Source organism: Nipponia nippon, unplaced genomic scaffold, assembly GCF_047370975.1.
Source record: "Nipponia nippon isolate SJK-2023a ecotype South Korea unplaced genomic scaffold, ASM4737097v1 scaffold_1, whole genome shotgun sequence".
Taxonomy (NCBI): Eukaryota; Metazoa; Chordata; class Aves; order Pelecaniformes; family Threskiornithidae; genus Nipponia; species Nipponia nippon.
This window is the reverse complement of record NW_028262290.1, coordinates 144,820,013-144,840,167: the sequence shown is the minus strand read 5'-3', so window position 1 is coordinate 144,840,167 and position 20,155 is coordinate 144,820,013. Positions and strand designations below refer to the sequence as shown.

Here is a 20,155-nt window from a genome sequence, read left to right as displayed (position 1 = left end):
TGGGTCTTGCTAGCAAAGACTGAGGTGAAGAAGGCATTCAATACCTCAGCCTTGTCCATGTCCTGTGTCACCAGGACCCCTGCCCTGTTCAGCAGGGGGACCACATTTTCCCTAGTCTTCTTTTGCCCCTTATGTGTTTATGGAAGCCTTTCTTGTTGCTCTTGACATCCCTTACCAGACTCAACTCAGGGTGGCTTTGGCTTTCCTAACCATGTCTGTATGTTCAGACAGTGTCTCTATATTTCTCACAGGTTACCTTACCCTGACTCCACTTTCTGTATACTTCATTTTTATGCCTGCGTTTTGCCAGGAACTTCTTGTTAATCTACACGGGCCTCCTGGCATTTTTGCTTGACTTCCTGTTCTTTAGGATGGATTGTTCTTGAGCATAGAGGAGGCGACCATTGAATATCAAGCAGATTTCTTGGACCCCTCTTCCCTTTAGGGTTCTATCCCATGGAACTCTTTCAAGTGGATCCCTGAAGAGGCCAAAGTCTGCTGTCCTAAAGTCCAGGGTTGTGATCTTGCTTTTTGCCCTGCTCCTTCCTCTCAGGATCCTGAACTCCACCATCTCTTGCTCACTGCAGCCAAGGCAGCCTTTGAATTTCACATCCCCAATGAGCCTTTTCTTGTTCGTAAGTGTCAGGTCCAACAGAGCACCTCTCCTTGCTGGCTCCTCTATCACTTCGGTTGCAAAGTTGTTGTCAGTGCTCTCCAGGAACCTCCAAGGCTGCTTATGCCCCACTGTGTTCTCCCTCCAGCAGATATTGGTGTGGCTAAAGTCTGCCATGAGGACCAGGGCCAGGGAACAGGAGGCTACTTCTAGCTGTCTGTAGAAGGCCTCATCCCCTTGTTCTTCCTGATCAGGCAGGTCAGAGCAGGCACCCTCTACATCAGGCAGCTCCTTCCCCATGGAGATGCCTGATGCCCTGGGCTGGGGTTGCCCTGGCCGTCCTCCCACACCAGCCTGCCCTGCTCCCTGGCTGGGGGAGGTGGGATGGGCTCGGGGGCGTGAGGCCCTGCCCTGCCAGCCCCTGTGGGGAGTGCCTGCAGTGCCCGTTCATCTGATGGCAGCCTAAGCCAAGGTTTGTGGTAGAGGCTCAGTGTTTTATTATTCTATCTAATAAAGCTGGGAGAAAAAAATTGACAGGCTTTCATCTGAAAGCTCTTTTTCACATCTGAAATAGATGCCGTGAAGTTCAAAGCAATTGCTCCAAGTTCAATTAGGTGCCTAGAAGCTGCACTACCTAAAGGAAAAGGTGGCTAGAAACTTATGGGTTAAAGGAGAGAAATGCTAAGAATATCTCTTGCAAAGGACAGAGAGAGACACAAGTGATTTACAGCCTGTGTGGAAAGTGGAGAAGTTAGCGGTGAAGAGGATGTAGCACTTGCATGTACTGAAATTCAAAATTGAGCCAGGAAGGAAAAATGACCTGGAAGTCCATTTCAATCAAGCTGAACTTCAAAAGGGAGCTTTCTTCAAATGTGGGCATCAATTTAAAAAATAGGAGAAGCTGAAAGATTGAAAAAGATGATAAGCCATGAAGAGACTTTTTGAGATACCATGTTAAACTGAGAAGTGCCTACTATCTTGCTGAAAAGCCTCTTAGACAGAAAAAGAAAAAAAATAAAACCACAAAACCCCAGACCAATTAGAAATGACAGCGAAGGGAACTACTAGAACTTGACAGAAATCATGTCCAAACGAGAAAACCAGGAAATTCTGGCAAACGAAAATTATATCTCCAGTGAGATGTATCAAATACCAGTTTGAGAGGCAAATTGCTAATAAAAAACACTTTCAAACACATCCAAACCATGATGTCTGCCAGAAATTCAGTGCAGCTTCAAGTGAGACAGTCAAGAGGTGGAAGTATTACTTAGCAAAGATACGGCCATAGGAAAAAACTTCCATGAATACAGCTCATTGAGAACAAGGTGAAGGAGCCCCCTGTGACAGGTGAAGAACAATCTCAAACTGAAGAGGTTTTGAAACAAATCAATACACTGACAAGCAAAAAGAAGGCAGGATGGCAACCATCAAATGGGTCTGGGGTAACTCAGCATGAAATTGCTGATTTGCTAGTTGCAATGCGTCTGGTGTCAGAGAAATAGTCAATGGCCAGTATAATTTCAGACTCTAAAAAAGGCTCCAGGGTGATGCTGAAATCTATAGAGCAATAAATCTAACACTTTTACCTGGCAGAATCAGGAGGAACTGTAAGAGCAGCTGTGCTGGGTAGGATTCCACATGCATTTTTTTCCTGAGGAAGTTGTGCCTCACGAATCTGGTGGAAATGTCTATAGGATTTTACAGACTTTGCGGCTAATGGTAATGCAGATGGAAGATTTTGTCAGAAGCTTTTGCAAAACGATCACTGCACATTCCGAAGAAATAAAAAGGGAAGATTCTCCCTATTTTAAGCTAGAAAGTAGGAAATGACAGAAATAATGGAAAGCCTTCACTGTGGAAAGAAGCTGTGGCTGGGGTCCCACAAGTATTTGCACACTGCCCTTTACCATTCAATATATTCCTCAGTGAGCTAGCAAAGAATGACTAGTAGAATGACAAAAGTTTTCAGTTGGTACAAAATTGTTAAGGGCAGTCAGTATTAATGCCAAGCTCAAAGTTGCAGAAGGTTATCACGGTCCTGGATGACTGGGCGATCAAACGGTGGATGAAAATTTAATGTCAATGACAGCAAAGTAGGTGGAAAAATAACTCGTAGCTATTAGTCCTTAGGAAATAGATCTCTGAGTCACTGTGGATAATTTTCTGAAAACGTCAGCCCAGTACTGAGCAGTGATCAAAAAAGTAGATGGGATATTTTTACTTACTTTGAAGGTAACTAGAGTACAAAATAGGAGTTCCCATTATGTCATTCTGTCTTGCTCCAATGCACATGTCTTGAAGACTGCTTGTTGTTGTCTTAGTGTGGTGGGTTGACCCTGGCTGGATGCCAGGTGCCCACCAAAGCTGCTCTATCACTCCTCCTCAACTGGTCAGGGGAAAGAAAATAGAACAAAAGGCTCGTGGGTCAAGATAAGGGCGGTGAGAGATCATTCACCAATTACCGTCACGGGCAAAACAGACTCGACTTGGGGAAATTAGTTTAATTTATTACCAATCAAATCAGAGTAAGGTAATGAGAAAATTAAAACTAAATCTTAAACACCTTCCCCCCACCCCTCCCTTCTTCCCAGGCTTAACTTTACTCCCGATTTCTCTACCTCCTCCCCTCCAGCAGCGGAGGGGGACAGGGAATGGGGGCTGCGGTCAGTTCATCACGCGTTGTCTTTGCCGCTCCTTCCTCCTCAGGGGAGGACTCCTCACACTCTTCTCCTGCTCCAGCGTGGGGTTTCTTCCATGGCAGACAGTCTTCCATGAACTTCTCCAACATGAATGCTTCCCACAGGCTGCCGTTCTCCATGAACTGCTACAGTGTGGGTCCCTTCCACAGGGTTCAGTCCTTTAGGAACAGACTGCTCCAGCGTGGGTCCCCCATGGGGTCACAGGTCCTGCCAGCAAACCTGCTCCAGCGTGGGCTCCTCTCTCCACAGGTCCACAGGTCCTGCCAGGAGCCTGCTCCAGCATGGGCCTTCCATGGGCTGCAGCCTCCTTCAGGCATCCACCTGCTCCGGTGTGGGGTCCTCCCCAGGCTGCAGGTGGATATCTGCTCCACCATTAACCTCCATGGGCTACTGGAAAGTCAACAAAATGATCAGACAGTGAGGATAAAATAATCAAAAGAAAATGTTTTTCCCTGGTACACTGCCAAATGATGAAATACAGGCTGATAGAATCCAAAAATATCAGAGGATTTGAATCAGATCAGACAAGTTCATCAATGATCTAGATAAAGCCACTGGCTCACAAAGTCCATTAATTTCTGTTTGCTGGAAAATGAAGGCTATTCCAGGGATTGGAGTCCTGTTTCTTATGCCCTTCTCCTCAGCAAGCACTGTAGGAGACTGCGTGGACGCTGGTCTGACCCAGTATGGCTCTTCATATGTTGCTGTAGAGCTCTGGCCTTTACCTACTCTCTCATCTGCCAGGTCACCACTTTTCAAGACCAGTCAGTATAATGCAATATAATGAAGCTAAGCTTTCTGGGGGAGGTGATCCTTCCCCGCTACTCAGCCCTGGTGAGACCCCTCTGCAGTGCTGTGTCCAGTTCTGGGCTTCCCCAGGACAAGAGAGAGATGGACACGCTGGAGCAAGTCCCGCCAAGGGCCACAAAGACAATGAAGGGCTTGGAGCATCTGACATAGGAGGAGAGGCTGAGAGAGCTGGGACTGTTCAGCCTGGGGAAGAGAGGGCTCAGGTGGGATCTCATCGATGTGTATAAACAAACACATGATGGAAGGAGTAAGGAAGACGGAGCCAGGCTCTCCTCCGTGGTATCCAGTAACAGGACTAGAGGCAATGGGCATAAACTGAAATACAAGAAATTCTGTTTAAATATAAGAAACAACTTTTTCACTTTGAGAGTGACTGAACGCTGGAACAGGACTTTGCTAGGAGAGGAGCATATCCTACCAATGCAAGAATTCATCACTTCAGACCCCTCCTAGATCACAGTCCAACATTTTTAGCTTAAAGCAGCAGGGAAAGTGCTTTGTGCTGTGTTTGGCAGGAGTGGTCCAGACATGCACTCCTCCAGCCGCCCAGCTGCAGGGCACTAAGGTCTGATGGGGAAAGCTGGGGGGCAGCAAACCTGTCGTGCGCTCCAGCAAGCAGCATCAAAGAAGGACAGTCAGAGCAGAAACTATGTTTGCAATTCCCGTCCCCAATTTGCAGAATAAGCTTTAAAAATATGATTGTATTAGTTTAAAGTAGGTGGGAGCCAAGATATTTTTATAGTATTTAAACACTAGCTAGGGTGGGGGCCAGAAACTTGGTCTGCAAGTGGAGTGCTTCAGCCAGCAAAACCACCCCGTATTATTCACCTTGCCATGCATAGTAAAGCTGGTTATATAAAATGGCAGAGCTTTTCTAGCATGTACATTTTTTGGACATCCATAAAGTCTATAGAGTGTGTCATGCTATGAGATCTGAGCTTAAAACTCTGCTCCAAATTTGGTAGAGGATGAACTTTGAGTCTGGGTCCTTCTCAGCCCTCATACATAGCCTCCACCCGGCTGCCAGGTACAGACGCACACCCCCCATCTGAATCTGTGCTAAGTTCTTGCACTGGGTCTGGCTGGGATGGAGTTAACTTTCTTCATAGCAGCCCCTGTGGTGCTGTGTTTTGGATTTGTGGCTAAAGCAGTGTTGGTGACACATCAAGGCTTTCTCTTTGTTTCCCACTCTGCCCTCTCAGTGAGTACGCTGAGGGTGGGAAAGACAATGGGAGGGGACACAGCTGGGACAGCTGACCTGAACTGGCCAAAGGGATTTTCCATACCACACAACATCATGCTCAATCAGCTCAATCATCAGCAATAAAGACTGAGGTAAAGGAAGAAGGTTTTTGGCTTCCAAGGTGGCCATTGTTTGGAGACCAGCTCATCATCCATCTGCCTGTGGGGGTGGCGTGTGATTGCCTTTGTTTTTCTTGGGGTTTTTCCCCTCCTCTTTTCTTCACCTATTAAACTGTCTTTATCTCTACCCACAGATTTTCTCACTTTTTTTTTTCTTGTTCTCTCCCCCTTTCCTGCTGGGGGTAATGGGGTGAGCAAGCAGCTGTGTGAGTGTTTGGCTGCTGGCCAGGTTCAACCCACCACCACTCTCCATCCTGAAGGTGATTTTATTCAGTGCCTGCCAAGTCTGAGACATCTTCCTGGACTTCAGAATCACAGCCAGTAGCAGAGAACTGCAGAGCAATTCTTGGAGAAAGTTGCCTCTCCTGCCTTTGCAGCCATACCATCCTGCGTGGTACGCTGCAGCCAAGGATCCACCAGAGAGGAGAAATGCTCCATACAAGCTGTCTTCGCCTTGCAGTTCGCGTAACCCACCACAGGGAGACAGCTGCAATACGTCTCTGAAAAAGAAACAGGCCGAAAATATCAGGCTGAGGAATTTGTATGGAAACTATTACACACCACTGTGCAGAGATTTGGCTGCTGTGGGCTTGCCCTTTTCTGAAGCAATGAGTTTGGTTGCTGCAGACTGAAGCCCGTAAGCAGCTTTTACCTCTGGGCGGTTCATGGGCCTGGGGAATGACCTTGGCCTGGGTTGCAAGGGGGCCTGTTAGCAAGAGCATTGCTGCCCTTATTGCAGAAGAAGGGAAATACGGAGTGAGGGATGCAATATACTGTAGAGACAGAAGGGCCCACAGTTAAGGCAGCTCTACACCATGTTGGGGAAATGGATTTTGCTCCTGCTTATGCTATAGCTTTCCTGGCTGAGGCTGGGAATTTCACTTGAACCATGCTTTGCATTGGTACCCCTGAATGTCTGAGCTTAATTTTGTGGGAACTTGATCTGAGATCCAGACTGGGAAAGTACCTGGCCCTAAAAGTATACAGTGCTAACCGACCTCACGCTGGACCCCTGAGGTTAACTTCCACTTCTGAGCTTCACTGCCGTGCTCCAGGGCCCCACGTGTGAAACAGGGCAGATGATAACACCCCACCTCTCGCAGGGGTGTTGGGAAGAGCCATGAAGAACAGCAGAGGGTAACCTAGAGCAAATTAAAAATTCAGGCTCTTTAAAACAGACAAATAAAGTGGGAGGAACACGCATGCAGGAGGTCTGAAAATGCTCTGGCAGTAAGTGGTGGTTCCTGAAGTGCTGTCGGGTATGTGCACTGAATGAGACAAGGACCATGAACTTGCAGCTGAAATCTGTAGCATTATGCATGAGCACAAAGGGACTAAATGAAGATTGAAGAGGTAATTTTATTTTTGGCACTTCCCAATTCTGCATGCTTGACTGCACTCAAGCACATGTCTGTTTGAGCAGTTTATTGTATGCAAATGACTTTAAAATTTTCAGTAATATCCAGGCTTTCCTTCCCTTGTGGAAGGATTTGCAATTAAAATCGTCAATACTTACCTGTTGTTAGGGCACCAGTGAGATTCTCTATCCAGCCACTCAGCTACTCAACCTCTCCAAATGTGGGAATTTGTATCCCCCGAGCACCTCCCCTTCCACCAGCTGGCATCAGCAAGCCCTGGCCGGGAGCAGGAGCCTCCCGGTGCCAGGTGTGCCCCAGCAGGACATTATCTCCACGCAGCATGGGGCCTTGGTGACTGCCACCAACAGCCCTGTGACAGGTTCCTCAGCCACAAGCCTCCATGCTCCGTGGGTGCCTAAGGGTGATGGTGAGTCTACAGGATACGTTTTAATTGACTAGTGGGAGAACATACCAGTCCCGAAGTCCCCAGTAACCCACTTACATGTGGGATTCTGCATCTGCAAATAGGACTTTGAACATCAGCCCCATACATGCTCTTATCACAGGCAGCGCTGGGCATGGCGAGCTTTGGCCCAGACCCCATTTTGGAGGTTTCACACTGGGCTAGGATGAGCAGTTTCCTACAAGCAGTTTTTTGAAGGTCTGGGTTCCTTGGGTGCTTTCATGGCTTTGCACGAGGCGCCCAGACGCCTGACAGGCTGTGGGGCAGCTTGGTGCCATGGCAGAGCACACTGCAGCCTGAGGCACAGCGATGCCACTGACCTACCACCACCACCGTTGGACAGCTTTCCACCATACTGCCGTCAGGCCTCATCCGAAGTGTCCCCAGTTCTTTAAACCTCACCTTTAAACCAAGCTTTCAGGACCTCAGAGCAGCCTTGCAGCTCTTTCCCTTAGCTTTTTCTTCCATGCATTTAAAAAAGTACAGATGTTCCCACCAAGCACAGCATGCCAGCAGTGAAAGCACCAGGGTCATCTGCAGATGTAACAGCTGAAAAGAGCTGTTACAGGGAGGGGAAGAGAGAAGGCACAAGCCTTTGGTTGGGCCTTTTTGCTCTCTACTGAAATATTAGAGAGAGAAGAAGGAAGGAAAACAAAAATAAAAGAAGAGAAGAGAAGAGAAGAGAAGAGAAGAGAAGAGAAGAGAAGAGAAGAGAAGAGAAGAGAAGAGAAGAGAAGAGAAGAGAAGAGAAGAGAGAAACAGGAGAAAAAGGCAGGAAGGAAGAAAAGAAAGGAAGAAAGAAAGAAAGAGAGAAAGAAACAAAGAAAGAAAGAGTGGAGGGAAGGAAAAGTATATTTGCTGTATACTAGAGCAGACAAACTGGATGGCAGAAGAAATGCATTAGTTATGTATTCCCAGGGGCCTGGAATATGGAGTCTCTGCTAACAGTTACCATATTTTGCAGGATTATTAAAAAAAAGCAAAGGAAACCAAGCTTCTGGCTACATGAAGCAAAATAAACTAAATATGAGGACTCTTAATTATCTGGGGGATTGATATTATTTACTGTGAGTACAGCTTACACATTTGGAGATAGTAACCATGTAAGAGATTTCACAATGCAACACAAGCAACTTAGGCAAAATCCGTTCTGCCTGGGTTACCTGGAACGGACCCAGTGTCAGAAGGTCTTGTTAGAAATCAACATTTACCAAAAAAAGCAGTGGTGCCTGTAGCAGTAGCCTGTTACTCACTGTACAAGGACCTGGTGACTGCCATAGGCACCCGTCACTCAGCAAGTGAGGAAATTCAGCCTTGGAGTGCTGCTGCGCAGCTGACGGGAGCAGCTCCACGGTGCTCGGTGGAGGGTAGGACAAGTGCCCGGCCGCCGAGCAGGGCGGCCCTGCTCGGTATGGCTGCCACCTGCAGTTATTAGGATGTGAAATACAGTTCTGAGGTCAGCTGCTCACTCAACACCAAGCAGCTTTCAGCGATTGTATACGAGCATAAACCTGGTCTGCCTAGATCAAACACCGAGAAGTTCACACAGGCACCATCCACTCTCCTTTCCACCATGAGGGTACTCTCACACACAGACCGTAGGCTCTGAAGGTTTCCTGCAATTTTCCTATCCCCTTGGCAACTAGGTTTTATTTTTATTTATTTTTATTTATTTGTCTGTTTATTCCCAGGGTTGAAAAGTCTGCCACATGCTTCTCTCTGCTCTGAGTAACTTCGAACACAAAAGAGCCAGGAATAACTCCTTTGCTGCACTGTCAGTGCTTGATACAGTCACTTCTTTCATCTACTGGGTGAAGCAATCAAAGGCGATAGAAAGCAACAAGCTGGGTAGCTGGCGGCAGAGGGAGAAGCGACATCTGAAAGACTATCACAATTCAGGTAACCTCTAGCAGTAAACATGCATTTCAGACCCTCTGTGCCACGGGTCTCTGCCCAGAGCCATCGACGGTCCCCACCGTCCCCAGCGGAGCTGGCTCTCCCTACCTGCGCACTGCCAGATGCCACTGTCCAGTGCTCCCACACTGCTTCAGCTGCCCAGAAAGGACACTAAGCGTTGGCCTAACCTTTTCAGTGCCTGGATCCAGAAAAAGACTTCAGTAGTCTGCAATAGGCAGGACATCAGCACCTTATCCCACTCTTATCCTGAAAGTTTGTAGACACTCGTGTCTATTAAGTGTTCAAAATTAGCTATTGCACATGCCCAAAACTGTCGGTACCACAGAAAGCATCTCCCATACAAGCTCCTTTGTGCTTTTTTTATCATTCTGGATGTTGATAGGTAGTAGAAAACCTGGTGTCTGTAACCTCCGCAGCATGAAGGACACTGGGTTCACTCTCACTTTTTAATGAGACTGTCCTACTCACCAGACTGTAGACCAGGTTGAATCTGTTCCGCTTTGCAGGAAGCAGCAGCTGAAGCCTGGGTCCAGGCACTCTCCTCCGAGTCACTTCTGGCCCTTTTGCATGGAAGAGTCACCAGAAAAAATGCAGGACCAGCTGCAGGACTTTTCTCTCAGGTGAGCACCTAAAGCACCAACCTGGACAGCCACATACCCCAGCCTAACGGATTTGTATGCTTTGCTGAACATCAGCCCAAGTGCGGTGTAATGGGGAAAACTCCCCTCTGGCCTGCCGGGCGGTGGAAGTGAGAGGTTGAAGTCCTCTGGGAACGCTTACTAGAGAAAAGCAGGGTAGGAACAGCATTGCCGTGCCTTGTTTGAAAAATTAGGTGCTTTACTGCTGTGAAGAACAGCTTCAGCACATCTCCCTGGGAGGTTCAAAGATGTAAACTGCAATCAGGCCTTGGCCCCTACCTCCAGGCTGCAGGATACCTGTGTGACTGAGCTGTAGAGGGCTTCACCCCACCCCGGGCACTGCCTTCCTCCCTTTTCAGCATCCTGGCTGCAGATCTCCTAACCTGCTGCTGCAGACAACGCAGTGAAAAAGTGGACTCCTACTGCCCCCTCCCTCCAGCGCCTGCACTGCGTCTGGTCAGTCATCCACTGGAGCAAAGGGAAGAATTGATAGAATTGATCCCCATCAGATGGGGATAACACTAAGTTATCTATAAGAAAATCAGTAAGTTTTTCTTACAGATCAGTTCCCAAGACTTGTGAGAGTGTCAGTACAACAGGAAGCTACTACCATTGCCTCGAATGAGCACTGAACGCAATTCATGCTTACTGAACAACTCCAGTTCCCATTTACTCATTCTGCAGAAGTTGTATCTGAGCGAAAGCTTACAGGAAGCAGGCTTTACAGGAGAAGCAATGCAGAACAGAGCAGCTACTTTTGCAGGGCAAGAGCTGAGCTGAGGTTTTGACCATGTTTTAATTTGAGAAGCATCTTATTTCGCCAAAAAAAAAAAAAAGAAATTTTCTCTAGTAAGCGTTCAGAGACTTCAACCTTTTACTTCTGCCTTTATAGCAGGACAGAGGGGAGTTTTCTCTTCCTCATTCTGCTGCACATAGGCTGACATTCAGCAGAGAATACCGAGCACGGTGGCTCTCTTTTTTAAAGGGGTTTCAGTGCTGGAATCAGGTCACCACTAGGGCAAGTTATTTTTCCTCTGCTTTCCCCTTTAAATACATCTCCTAACCACCACTCCATCTGAAATCTTCATCTCACCTTCTGTAACAGAGACAAGCCTTTGGGAACTAGTCTTTCCTGGAAAATGAAGCCAATGCATCAAGTCAGCTGTTAACTTTGCAAAGGTGCTGTCTGAGATAAGGGCTTGCATGAACTATTGCACAGCTTCTTAACTACTACGTTTTGTAGAGCAGAGTTTTAAGGTACTTCAGGCATTCTTATCTCTTATTAACTGGGTTAACTAGTATATGCAAGCAAGATTGATTTTTATTAGCTTGAAGTATCATATTTTATTCAAGTGATAAGAAATACCATAATACATTATGCATCTGCCAGTTATAGTCCATTTTAGTTGGTTCCAAAACCTAAGCAGTATATGAGTACGACAGTTTATCTAGTTAAACTGAAAAAACAGCATTCCACACAACCAGTACTGGAGATGTCAACCATATAGTAATTCCAGCATTATGTTATGGCTTTCCAGAAAGTCATGAAATTAACAAATTAGAACATATCAAAATCCATTTTCCAAAGACTTATTGAAATAGCGACAGGTTGCTCATACTGTGCTGGAAAAAGCAGTTTCATTGAATTCAGATAATTAAAAACAGTATTGCAGCACAAGATATTGCTATTTGTAAACTAGACTCCATTGTAAACGCTAATCCTTCAGGGAGAGTCAGTTTGCAAGATCTAAGACCTATTTCCTAGAATAATAATCTTGCGCTCATGGAAAAAACTGCAAAAAGGCACTTGAAAGCTGTTTCTTCCTTTGACATGGACTTTTAAATCTCGCTGGTAAGAATTTCTCCTGCATTAACAAGTACGCATCTTCACTTCAGCTTTACTCCAAGTCATCATGATGCTGGGAAGTTTCATTAATAACCTGTTGAAAACCAGACATTTGCATTAAGTTATAGTAGTAAGATTACTGTTTGTTTAGAGTTAGAATTGGAACATCCACTGCCACAGAAATGTGAACAAATAGGTATCAACTCTCACTTATAAATGAGAAGTTCTAGTTGGTTAATGGTGTGCAGAAACCATTTAAGCTTTATTGACTTAGTCTGAAGACAGTATCTTCTCCCAAGCAAGTACCTCTGTTTACTGCCGCATTTTTCTCAGGTGATGTGAGAAATCTTTTGAGAACTTGCTAACTCAGCTGAACTTAAGTACTCACTACACAGGTATCTGTCAGCCACTTCAGGTTTTACTATCAGATGAATTTTGTGATCATTTCCACAGAAGCCTGTTTGCTACGTCTGTATGTTTAGCCATGCAGCCTTGACTGCCAGATGCTGTTCTACTCAATACTTACTACCATATATAGGTTGCACTGACCAGCCCATAAACTATTTTAAGGTAACCAGCTGTGATTGATAGAAATAAAATCAAAGTTACCACCAACCTGTCCATCTCTAGTTTCAACGGTCTTAATTAGAAGTGTCCTCTTTGAGTGAGTGTCAACCATTGGCTGAGACTCAATGTTGGTTTCTGCAGAAGAAAAATGTATTATTATCAATAGTCTAGATGAAGTACCTCCTCAAAGAAATAAGGTGTGACAGATTTTAGTGTCTGCTTTCAGAATCCCAATTTAGTATATGAAGAAGTCTCCTGCTCTAAATGATAAGCTAATCTTCTCCATTTTCTCCCTATTCCCCTTAAAGCACCTTCAGCGGGTGTCTAAACCAATCACTCACTATGTACTGTACTGAGATTTAAAAATATCTGTGCCCAGGAACAAAGTAGCTTCCCCCATCCATGGTTAAGTAATTGCAAATATTGTAGTTATATCTAAGAAAAGCACTCACATGCAACTGTATTTATACAAACTCAAATACTAGAGTAAAAGGAACTATCCAGAACCCTTTCGCTAATGATAGCACAGCTGTCTAAACTGAAGTAACAGAAACAGCTTACCCCTCAGGTTCAAAGAAGCAAAGGTTGGAATAGGCATGTTAATCCTGAGGGAAAAACAGAAATGGGTAAAATCAGACATGGATATAGAGTGTCTTCTAGTAACTGCTGGTTAGAAAACAGTCTACATGTGATTTTTACCTGCTCTCTTCACCCTCCAGCAGTTTTCTGTAGGTGGCAATCTCAATATCAAGAGCCATCTTTACATTCAGCAGGTCCTGGTACTCGCGGAGGTGGCGAGCCATTTCTTCCTTCATGTTCTGAATCTCATCCTGCAGACGGCCAATAGTGTCTTGGTAGTTAGCAGCTTCAACAGCAAAATTCTCCTCCATTTCACGCATCTGGCGCTCCAGGGATTCATTCTGGAAGAGAATAATGAAGTCAAGCACTGCTGCAGTTCAGCCACCCTTCCTTCCTCCACCTTCAGCCACCCTCAAAGCCCTTCAAATATTTAAAAAAAGGGAAGTTGAGTTATGTTAGCCTCCTTTCTGAAAGTGCCCAGACATGTCCCAAATTTATCATCTCCTTATCTTCCTCTTGCAAAGTCAAGGCATGTTATTCTGCTACTTGATCTGAGGTGTGCCATGTATTTGTTCTACCAGGTGGCAAAGCAATCCCCTACAGCAAGTCCAACACATGCAGTACAAGTCAGCATGCAGGCAGTCCTCAGTGAGGGGATTTGCAGGTGTACTATACACTGTTAAATCCATTTCAAGCCAGCCTTTAAGGTAATCAGGTTCTAGAAACCGCAAGATTTGCGCCTCCTTTCCACTGCTCCTCCAGCTTTTTTTATAGCTTCAGCTGTACCTGACAGACAAGCCACAAACACTTCCAGAAAGCGTTATTTAAGCAGCAAATATTGTAGCAGGGGAATGAACTCATTGTTTATACCTTAAGTAACATTAGTTCAGCGTATCAATCTAACCAGTGCACTGTTGTGCATGCAGGCAAATTGAGCCCATAGCATCCTTTTCAAAAAGTACTAATATGCTGCTGTATTGCATGGGAGATCAGCCGCATGCACATTTATACCTAAACTATTAAACTGCAGTGCAGTGCTTAAAGCTGCGAAGGGAAGAATGTCCCAACAACTGCCGTCTTCTACTTACGCTTCCCTTAAGGGCATCAACTTCGCAGGTGAGAGACTGAATCTGTCTGCGGTATTCATTAGCTTCTTGTTTGGCCTGGCGCAGGGCATCGTTGTTCCTATTAGCAGCTTCAGAGAGATCTGCAAACTGTGGAAATCCCCAGTTTGGTTAGCGTAATGCTTCAACAGAAACAGTATAACAGACTTTTTTTTTGGACACAGCATTTGAGGGCAAGTGAAGCCATTACAAGTCCTAACACCTGAAACATTCAAATATTAGCATTACTCTTAAAATGCCTTTCTATTTCTAGTTGCTAAATTGGAATTCAGAGTTAAACCTTTCATATTTGTTTCCCCACCCTGTATGTTTCCTATCTTTTCATCATTTTTTCACCCATTCATTCACTGTTTTCTCCAGCATTTCATCCAAAATCTGCTTCCAGGTACAAGCATAGGAAAGACTCCAAGTACGAACCCATTACATTGATGCTGTCCTTATGGGACAAAGTAACATTTTCAGCTGTACTCTTCCCAGACTAGGAGTTTAAAGACGATGCTGTGCCATGGCTGTGTTCGCATCCAGTAGAGACAGAAGGAACAGAGTGTTACAGCAAAGCTGCTATGTACAGTTAGAGTGCCTGATGCACCTGAACAGATTTTACTTACTTTGGACTTGTACCACTCTTCAGCTTCCTGAAGATTCTTAGCAGCAACGCTTTCATACTGTTGGCGAACGTCACGCAGGGCAGCAGTAAGATCAGGCTTAGAAACATCCATATCAATTTGGATGTGCTGTTCCTGGAGTTGGGCCTGCAGTTCTCGGATTTCCTTGGAGAAGCAGACACTCAGTGTTATTACATGGCAACATATAGAACGTACATAGGTGGAGACTCTGGGCCAGAACCAGTGAAGAGCTTACTTGCTCACTAGACTGTCAGCATCTAATCACAGGCCTCATTCTTCAGCTTACCTCGTCATGAAGCTTCTTCAAGAAGACAATCTCCTCTTGCAGGGACTCAACTTTGCGCTCAAGATCAAGACGTGCCAGAGAGGCATTGTCAACATCCTGACCAGACAGAAAACACTGATTAGCAATCTTGCAGAACTGTGGTGTGAAGTAGTCTTATGGCAAGTTCAGTAGCACATAGACTGATGCTACACCTGAGCTTCTTGGTAAGACAATATGAAATCAAGAGCGGGTGAAAAACTTTTTGCCACCTCCTACTCTAGGCTCAAAGACCACTATATGCACCTTTATTGTGATTTGGGGAACTATACAGCATATGTGGATTACTTCATCTTTGCCAACATATTGCTAAGCATGATCAAGAGCACACAGATCGTGGTGGGTGTAAATCCTGCTTGAGGATGAAGCAGATACTTCGGTCAGAAGCCAGCAATAAGCTCTTTCAACTTGACTACCCTGAAAAAGAGTTAGTCTTGCAATTTGCAGACTTCCATTTTTTTTCTCCAGTGGGGCTTGAAAGTGCAACCCATGTTCCTACATGCCTCTCAGTGGGCTTAATTTCTTGTTTACTTCTTATGGACTCCTTCATTATCAACCACAGAGCCCTTTGGGTCCACAGACCTTAGCTTGAAAAAAACAATCCTTGTAAATGCTTGTACCTCACTAGCTTTACAAGTTTTACTTCTCCAAGTGGTTCAACAGATCTCCCTTGAGAAAAAGAAAGTATGACCATAAACACAAATCGAGTTAGTCATCATTGCCTACACCCTCACATTAGCTGGCAAAGACTCCACCTTTTGCTGGACAGAGATAGTCTTAATCAACAGCAAAAATTCATTTAAGGCACAACAGAAGATATGCCATGAATGTTACATGGGAGCAGCTTGAATTAGTTAAAAAACATAACTTAAGACTAAACATTGACTGGTAACTTCTCACATTTTAAATGTGCAATTAAGACAATTTGTTTGCAAAGGGGGCAATTGTTCCTTTCATACTGGTTATATACACAGCTGCATGCTTATGTTCACATGGTATTAACATATCAGGTTTTCGCAGCTTACTCTGAAGCTATTTTGGATTTGTCCAAAATGTAAGCATTCCTAATCAGCAGTTCTCACTCTTATGGCACCTTTGAAATAGGGAATGTTTTCTTTAGACTCCTAGAAAGCCATTCCTTGGATCACTCCTACTCTGGAGTAAGGTTCTTGCTCCAGAAGAATTCTTCTGTTTTCTTTATCCAGCAAAACACTCCTTTGATGTGTTATTCTATAACTTCCCTATCAGCTCCAGTTTTACACGCACAGTTCATATTGGCTCTATTTTTCAATTCAAAGAATTCCTTAATTCATTTGTTCTCCTCCCAAAAATCTTGAAGATGATTCTGGATGGCAATTACATGGCTATGACCTAACATGTTTACACGATTAGACAGACAAAAGAGTGGATTTTATAGAAATCTGCATACTGAAGACTATGAATTTTTTCAGAACAACTGAACAGCTACAGGATTTTTAGCAGCTGATAAACCAAAAACATCTTAAATTGAAGACACTTCGAATATTCAGTGGGTACTTTACTGTATACATTATCATTAAGTTAGGGAGTAAAGAATCAGTGTATCTGTATTTCCTAAATGTATGGAATAAGCTACTTGTAGCCTAAGCAAATGAGGTGTAAGACATATAACATGCAATTGGACTACACATTGATTTTATCCTCGGAGATTCTTTAACGCCAGTCACGTAGTTTTCAGGGCTGAACATCCATGTTTACTTCAGACAAACCTCATGTTAGCCAGGAGCTGACCTGTTAGTCCTGCCATAGGCTCAGGATCTAATCCTTGCTGCCAGAGTAGCTGGCAAAGCCACAGTAAATAACTTTCTCACTAATTGTGATGCTTGTTTTGTCCCAAAGGAAAGAACTCACTGAACCTTTAGGTTTATTTTATGTAGTACACGCCTCAGCATATGAGCAAAACCACGTCTTTGTTCAGGAGAAGAATTAAATTAAAGTTGAGTACATCTGAGTTGAACAGTCTCTAAAGCAGGCAGCTTTTAGAAATATAAAGTTTAAGCACAAATATTTGTTTATTTTCTTTTAAAATACTGAAGTATACAATGGCTCCATCAAGTAAAAAGTAAATTTGATGCTACTTCAGAACAGTAAAGTATCTGAAGTGTTCCGAACCCATGTATACAACTTTCCAGAGCAAGAATATAATGGTTTAATAAAAAACTGTGGTTTTTTTTTTTTTACAATGGAAAGCACGACACATGTTTCAACTTCAGTGTTCTATGAATTTAATTTCACTTGCAGGAGAGCAATAGTTACACTGAAACAGATTTAGTTTTCAAAACCTGCATGTTAAGCCTACCCTTTCATGGTAACAAACAATTAGATATTACTGTGGTTCAAATCAAACACACTAGCATGCACCAGTTATGTCACGAGTGGATTTAGTATAGTGTTTCCACAGACAATGATTTGCAATACTTATGCATAAGCTACACCTTAAGAGGTTAAATGGATCCAGTTCTCAATGTGCTGCACACACAGATTTGCTAGAGGCTGAGCTCTGAAACGACCCCTCTCCACAGTGCAGGGAAGAGCTGGATAATGAATGTGGGTTATGCACAAAGCCAAGTTCACTTAAAAGCCTAGAGCCTTCACAAAGTTTAATTGGTTTGAAATAGAGGTAGACATGCCTTGAAGTGCACCAATTAAGTATGAAAGATCATTTAAGCCAGCCTTAAGCCAAAGGATCCTTCAACTGAATTCAGCAATGAATCAGAATAGATTAGGTTCTCTAAAACTTAAATGCTTCTGCACAGAACTTCACACTATGTTAAACTGGCTTAGCATTCAAAAAAACAGAAGCTGAAGTTAAGGCAATGCCTTGTAACTGTCCTGTTTCAAACTTCTGTCCCCAGAACGCCAGCACAGACTCTGCATTCCCAGACTCCAAATCGGAGTGGCTGTCTCAGTTTCCACGTGTTATCTTACGAAGACCCCTGTTCTCCTTCAGAGACTATAAATATACTGTAGTCAAAAGCCTCGCCCAGAGAAACACTGACAATCAAGTGATGATTTCCTGAATGGTGACATCTACTAACATCTGTGAAGAGCTTTGGGACAAAGTCAGCCTGTGCCCAGCTGTCTGGGCAGTCAGTTCCAGCCGGGAGGAATGCCACCGCTGCTGTTTCACACCAGCAGTTTTAGGGAAGAGACCTTGTTTTGAGAAGGCACATTCCTAAATATCTCCTAGTCCAAACAAGGCTTAATCCACATTGAAAGCTGGTTTCGCACAAGTGAAAACCTGAGCTTAACACTTTTTGAACACGGTTTGGGCAGTTGTTTCTGGCTGTCATGTTGGTTTTAGTTTATCTGAATAACATCGTAGCACTCTACAGAGACTAAACTCTAACGTGACTTGTTTCCTATGTTAACATCTTTGCTTACAGAGGATTGAATTCTATGTTCTTAACGGACATCCAGGAGGCAGACTTGACTGCTGTGACCTCGCCCAAAATTGTCTACTTCTTGTCAGCAGACAACACCCATAGGGGAAATTTTGAATTTGAAACTGTTGTCCAGTAATGCACTGACCAAAGCGATTCATTAAAAAGGAGCTCCTGGACCATATACACGATAGACACTTTTCGCTAGAAATACGCCCGCACCATTACACATTTAGTAAGAATGCAGCCCACTGCGCCCTCCCCTCGGACACAAAGGGATCTATTATTTCAATCTGCTGCCACCACACTTGCCATAATGCCTGTATCTGCATTCCACGGTGAATCCCATAGAAACCATTAATACCCTTCAGCCAAGCGAGCAGATGGCCCCCTTTCACTTTTATTGGATCGGAAAGCGATTCCACGTCGGAGCGCTTTTTGTGAAACAGGCTAGACTTGGATAAAGCAAGACAATAGTTTCCCTCCCCTCCCCTCAGCCCGCAGCATCCCCCTAAAGAAAACAAGGAGGGCTCTCCGTGAGAACCGCTGGAATTCCTTTGTGCGAGGGAAGCAAACTCCTGCAGTCCCGCCCTCCCGTCCCAGGCACCCCACCACCACCTCGGGCTCTCCCCTCCTACAGCTCCCTCCCGCCAGTCCCCGCAAACCTGTCTGAAGGACTGCAGGGTGTTCTCGGCCTCCTCCCTCTGAAGCATCTCCTCTTGCAACCTGGAAGGGGCGAGACAGCGGTGAGGAGAGAGCGGGGGTCCCCCCAGATCCTCCCCCAAGCCCCCCGCCGCCCGCAGCCCAGCCGGGGGTGCTGAGGGGCCGCCTCGGCGCCGGCGGGCCGGGGGCGCAGCACCGGGCGCCGGCAGCCCGCGCCCGCCCTGCCCTGGCACACTCACTTCTCCCTCAGCCGCATGATGTCGTCGGCGAGGTTGTCCCGCTCCACTTCCACGCGTGCCTTGTCGTTGGTGAGCTGGTCCACCTGCCGGCGCAGCTCCCGCATCTCCTCCTCGTAGAGGTCGCCCAGGCGGGACGTGCCCTTGCCCTTGAGCTGCTCCAGCTCGGCCAGCAGGATCTTGTTCTGCTGCTCCAGGAAGCGCACCTTGTCGATGTAGTTGGCGAAGCGGTCGTTGAGCTCCTGCAGCTCCACCTTCTCGTTGGTGCGGTTCGCCTTGAACTCCGTGTTGATGGCGTCGGCCAGGGAGAAGTCCACGGAGTCGTGCAGCCGCATGGGCGGCATGCTGCTCCGCAGCCGCACCGACGTCGTCTTGGTGGCGTACATGCCGCCGGGCGAGGCGGACACGTACCGGGCGGTGCTGGGCCGCAGGGAGCTGCCCAGCGAGTAGCGGCTGCTGGAGGTGATGTAGCGGGTGCCGGTGCTGGGGCGGCTGCCCCCGCCGAACATGCGGCGGTACGAGGAGTTCTTGGTGCTGATGCTCATGGCGGCGGCGGCGGCGGTCCGGGCTTTGTAATCCGGGAGCAGAGCGGGACGGGACGGGACGGGACGGGACGGGACGGGACGCGGCGGCTCGGCTGCGCGGCGGGCGAACAAGGGCGGCGGCCCCGGCCCGGGCCCCCTCTTATGGGGCGCCGCCGCCCGCCGCCGGGCCGGGCCCGCCCCGCCCCCCGCCGCCCCGCCCACCGCCCGCCGCCAATCGCCGCCCCGCCCCGCGGGGAGGGGGCGGCGGCCGCCGGGGCGCGGGGGGCGCGGGGGGCGCGGGGGCCGGCGGCCGCCGCCGCGGAGACAAAGGCGGGCGTGCGGGGCGGCGGAGGGGGGCGGAGGGGGCAGCACCCCCGCCTTCCCCG

General features: G+C 46.3%; 1 protein-coding gene across 1 annotated transcript; it reads right to left on the bottom strand.

Annotated features, from left to right (window-relative positions):
* Positions 1 to 11,163: 11,163 nt before the first annotated feature.
* On the bottom strand, positions 11,164 to 19,924 carry VIM (vimentin). Its single transcript, XM_009465800.2, has 9 exons — positions 19,249 to 19,924; positions 19,012 to 19,072; positions 14,889 to 14,984; positions 14,585 to 14,746; positions 13,941 to 14,066; positions 12,973 to 13,193; positions 12,835 to 12,878; positions 12,323 to 12,408; positions 11,164 to 11,800 (listed from the first exon to the last, which is right to left on the bottom strand). Exons 1-9 carry the CDS (start codon positions 19,788 to 19,790, stop codon positions 11,759 to 11,761), a joined length of 1,380 nt encoding a protein of 459 aa, XP_009464075.2. The 5' UTR covers positions 19,791 to 19,924; the 3' UTR covers positions 11,164 to 11,758.
* Positions 19,925 to 20,155: the final 231 nt, after the last annotated feature.

Excerpts from the sequence above, each read along its gene's own strand:
- VIM (XM_009465800.2), bottom strand. The coding sequence starts at position 19,790 with ATGAGCATCAGCACCAAGAACTCCTCGTACCGCCGCATGTTCGGCGGG. Across the intron at positions 14,985-19,011 it reads CCCTGCAGTCCTTCAGACAG|GATGTTGACAATGCCTCTCT; the intron begins GTTTGCGGGGAC and ends CTGTCTGGTCAG. Across the intron at positions 11,801-12,322 it reads TTGAAACTAGAGATGGACAG|GTTATTAATGAAACTTCCCA; the intron begins GTTGGTGGTAAC and ends GGTTTTCAACAG.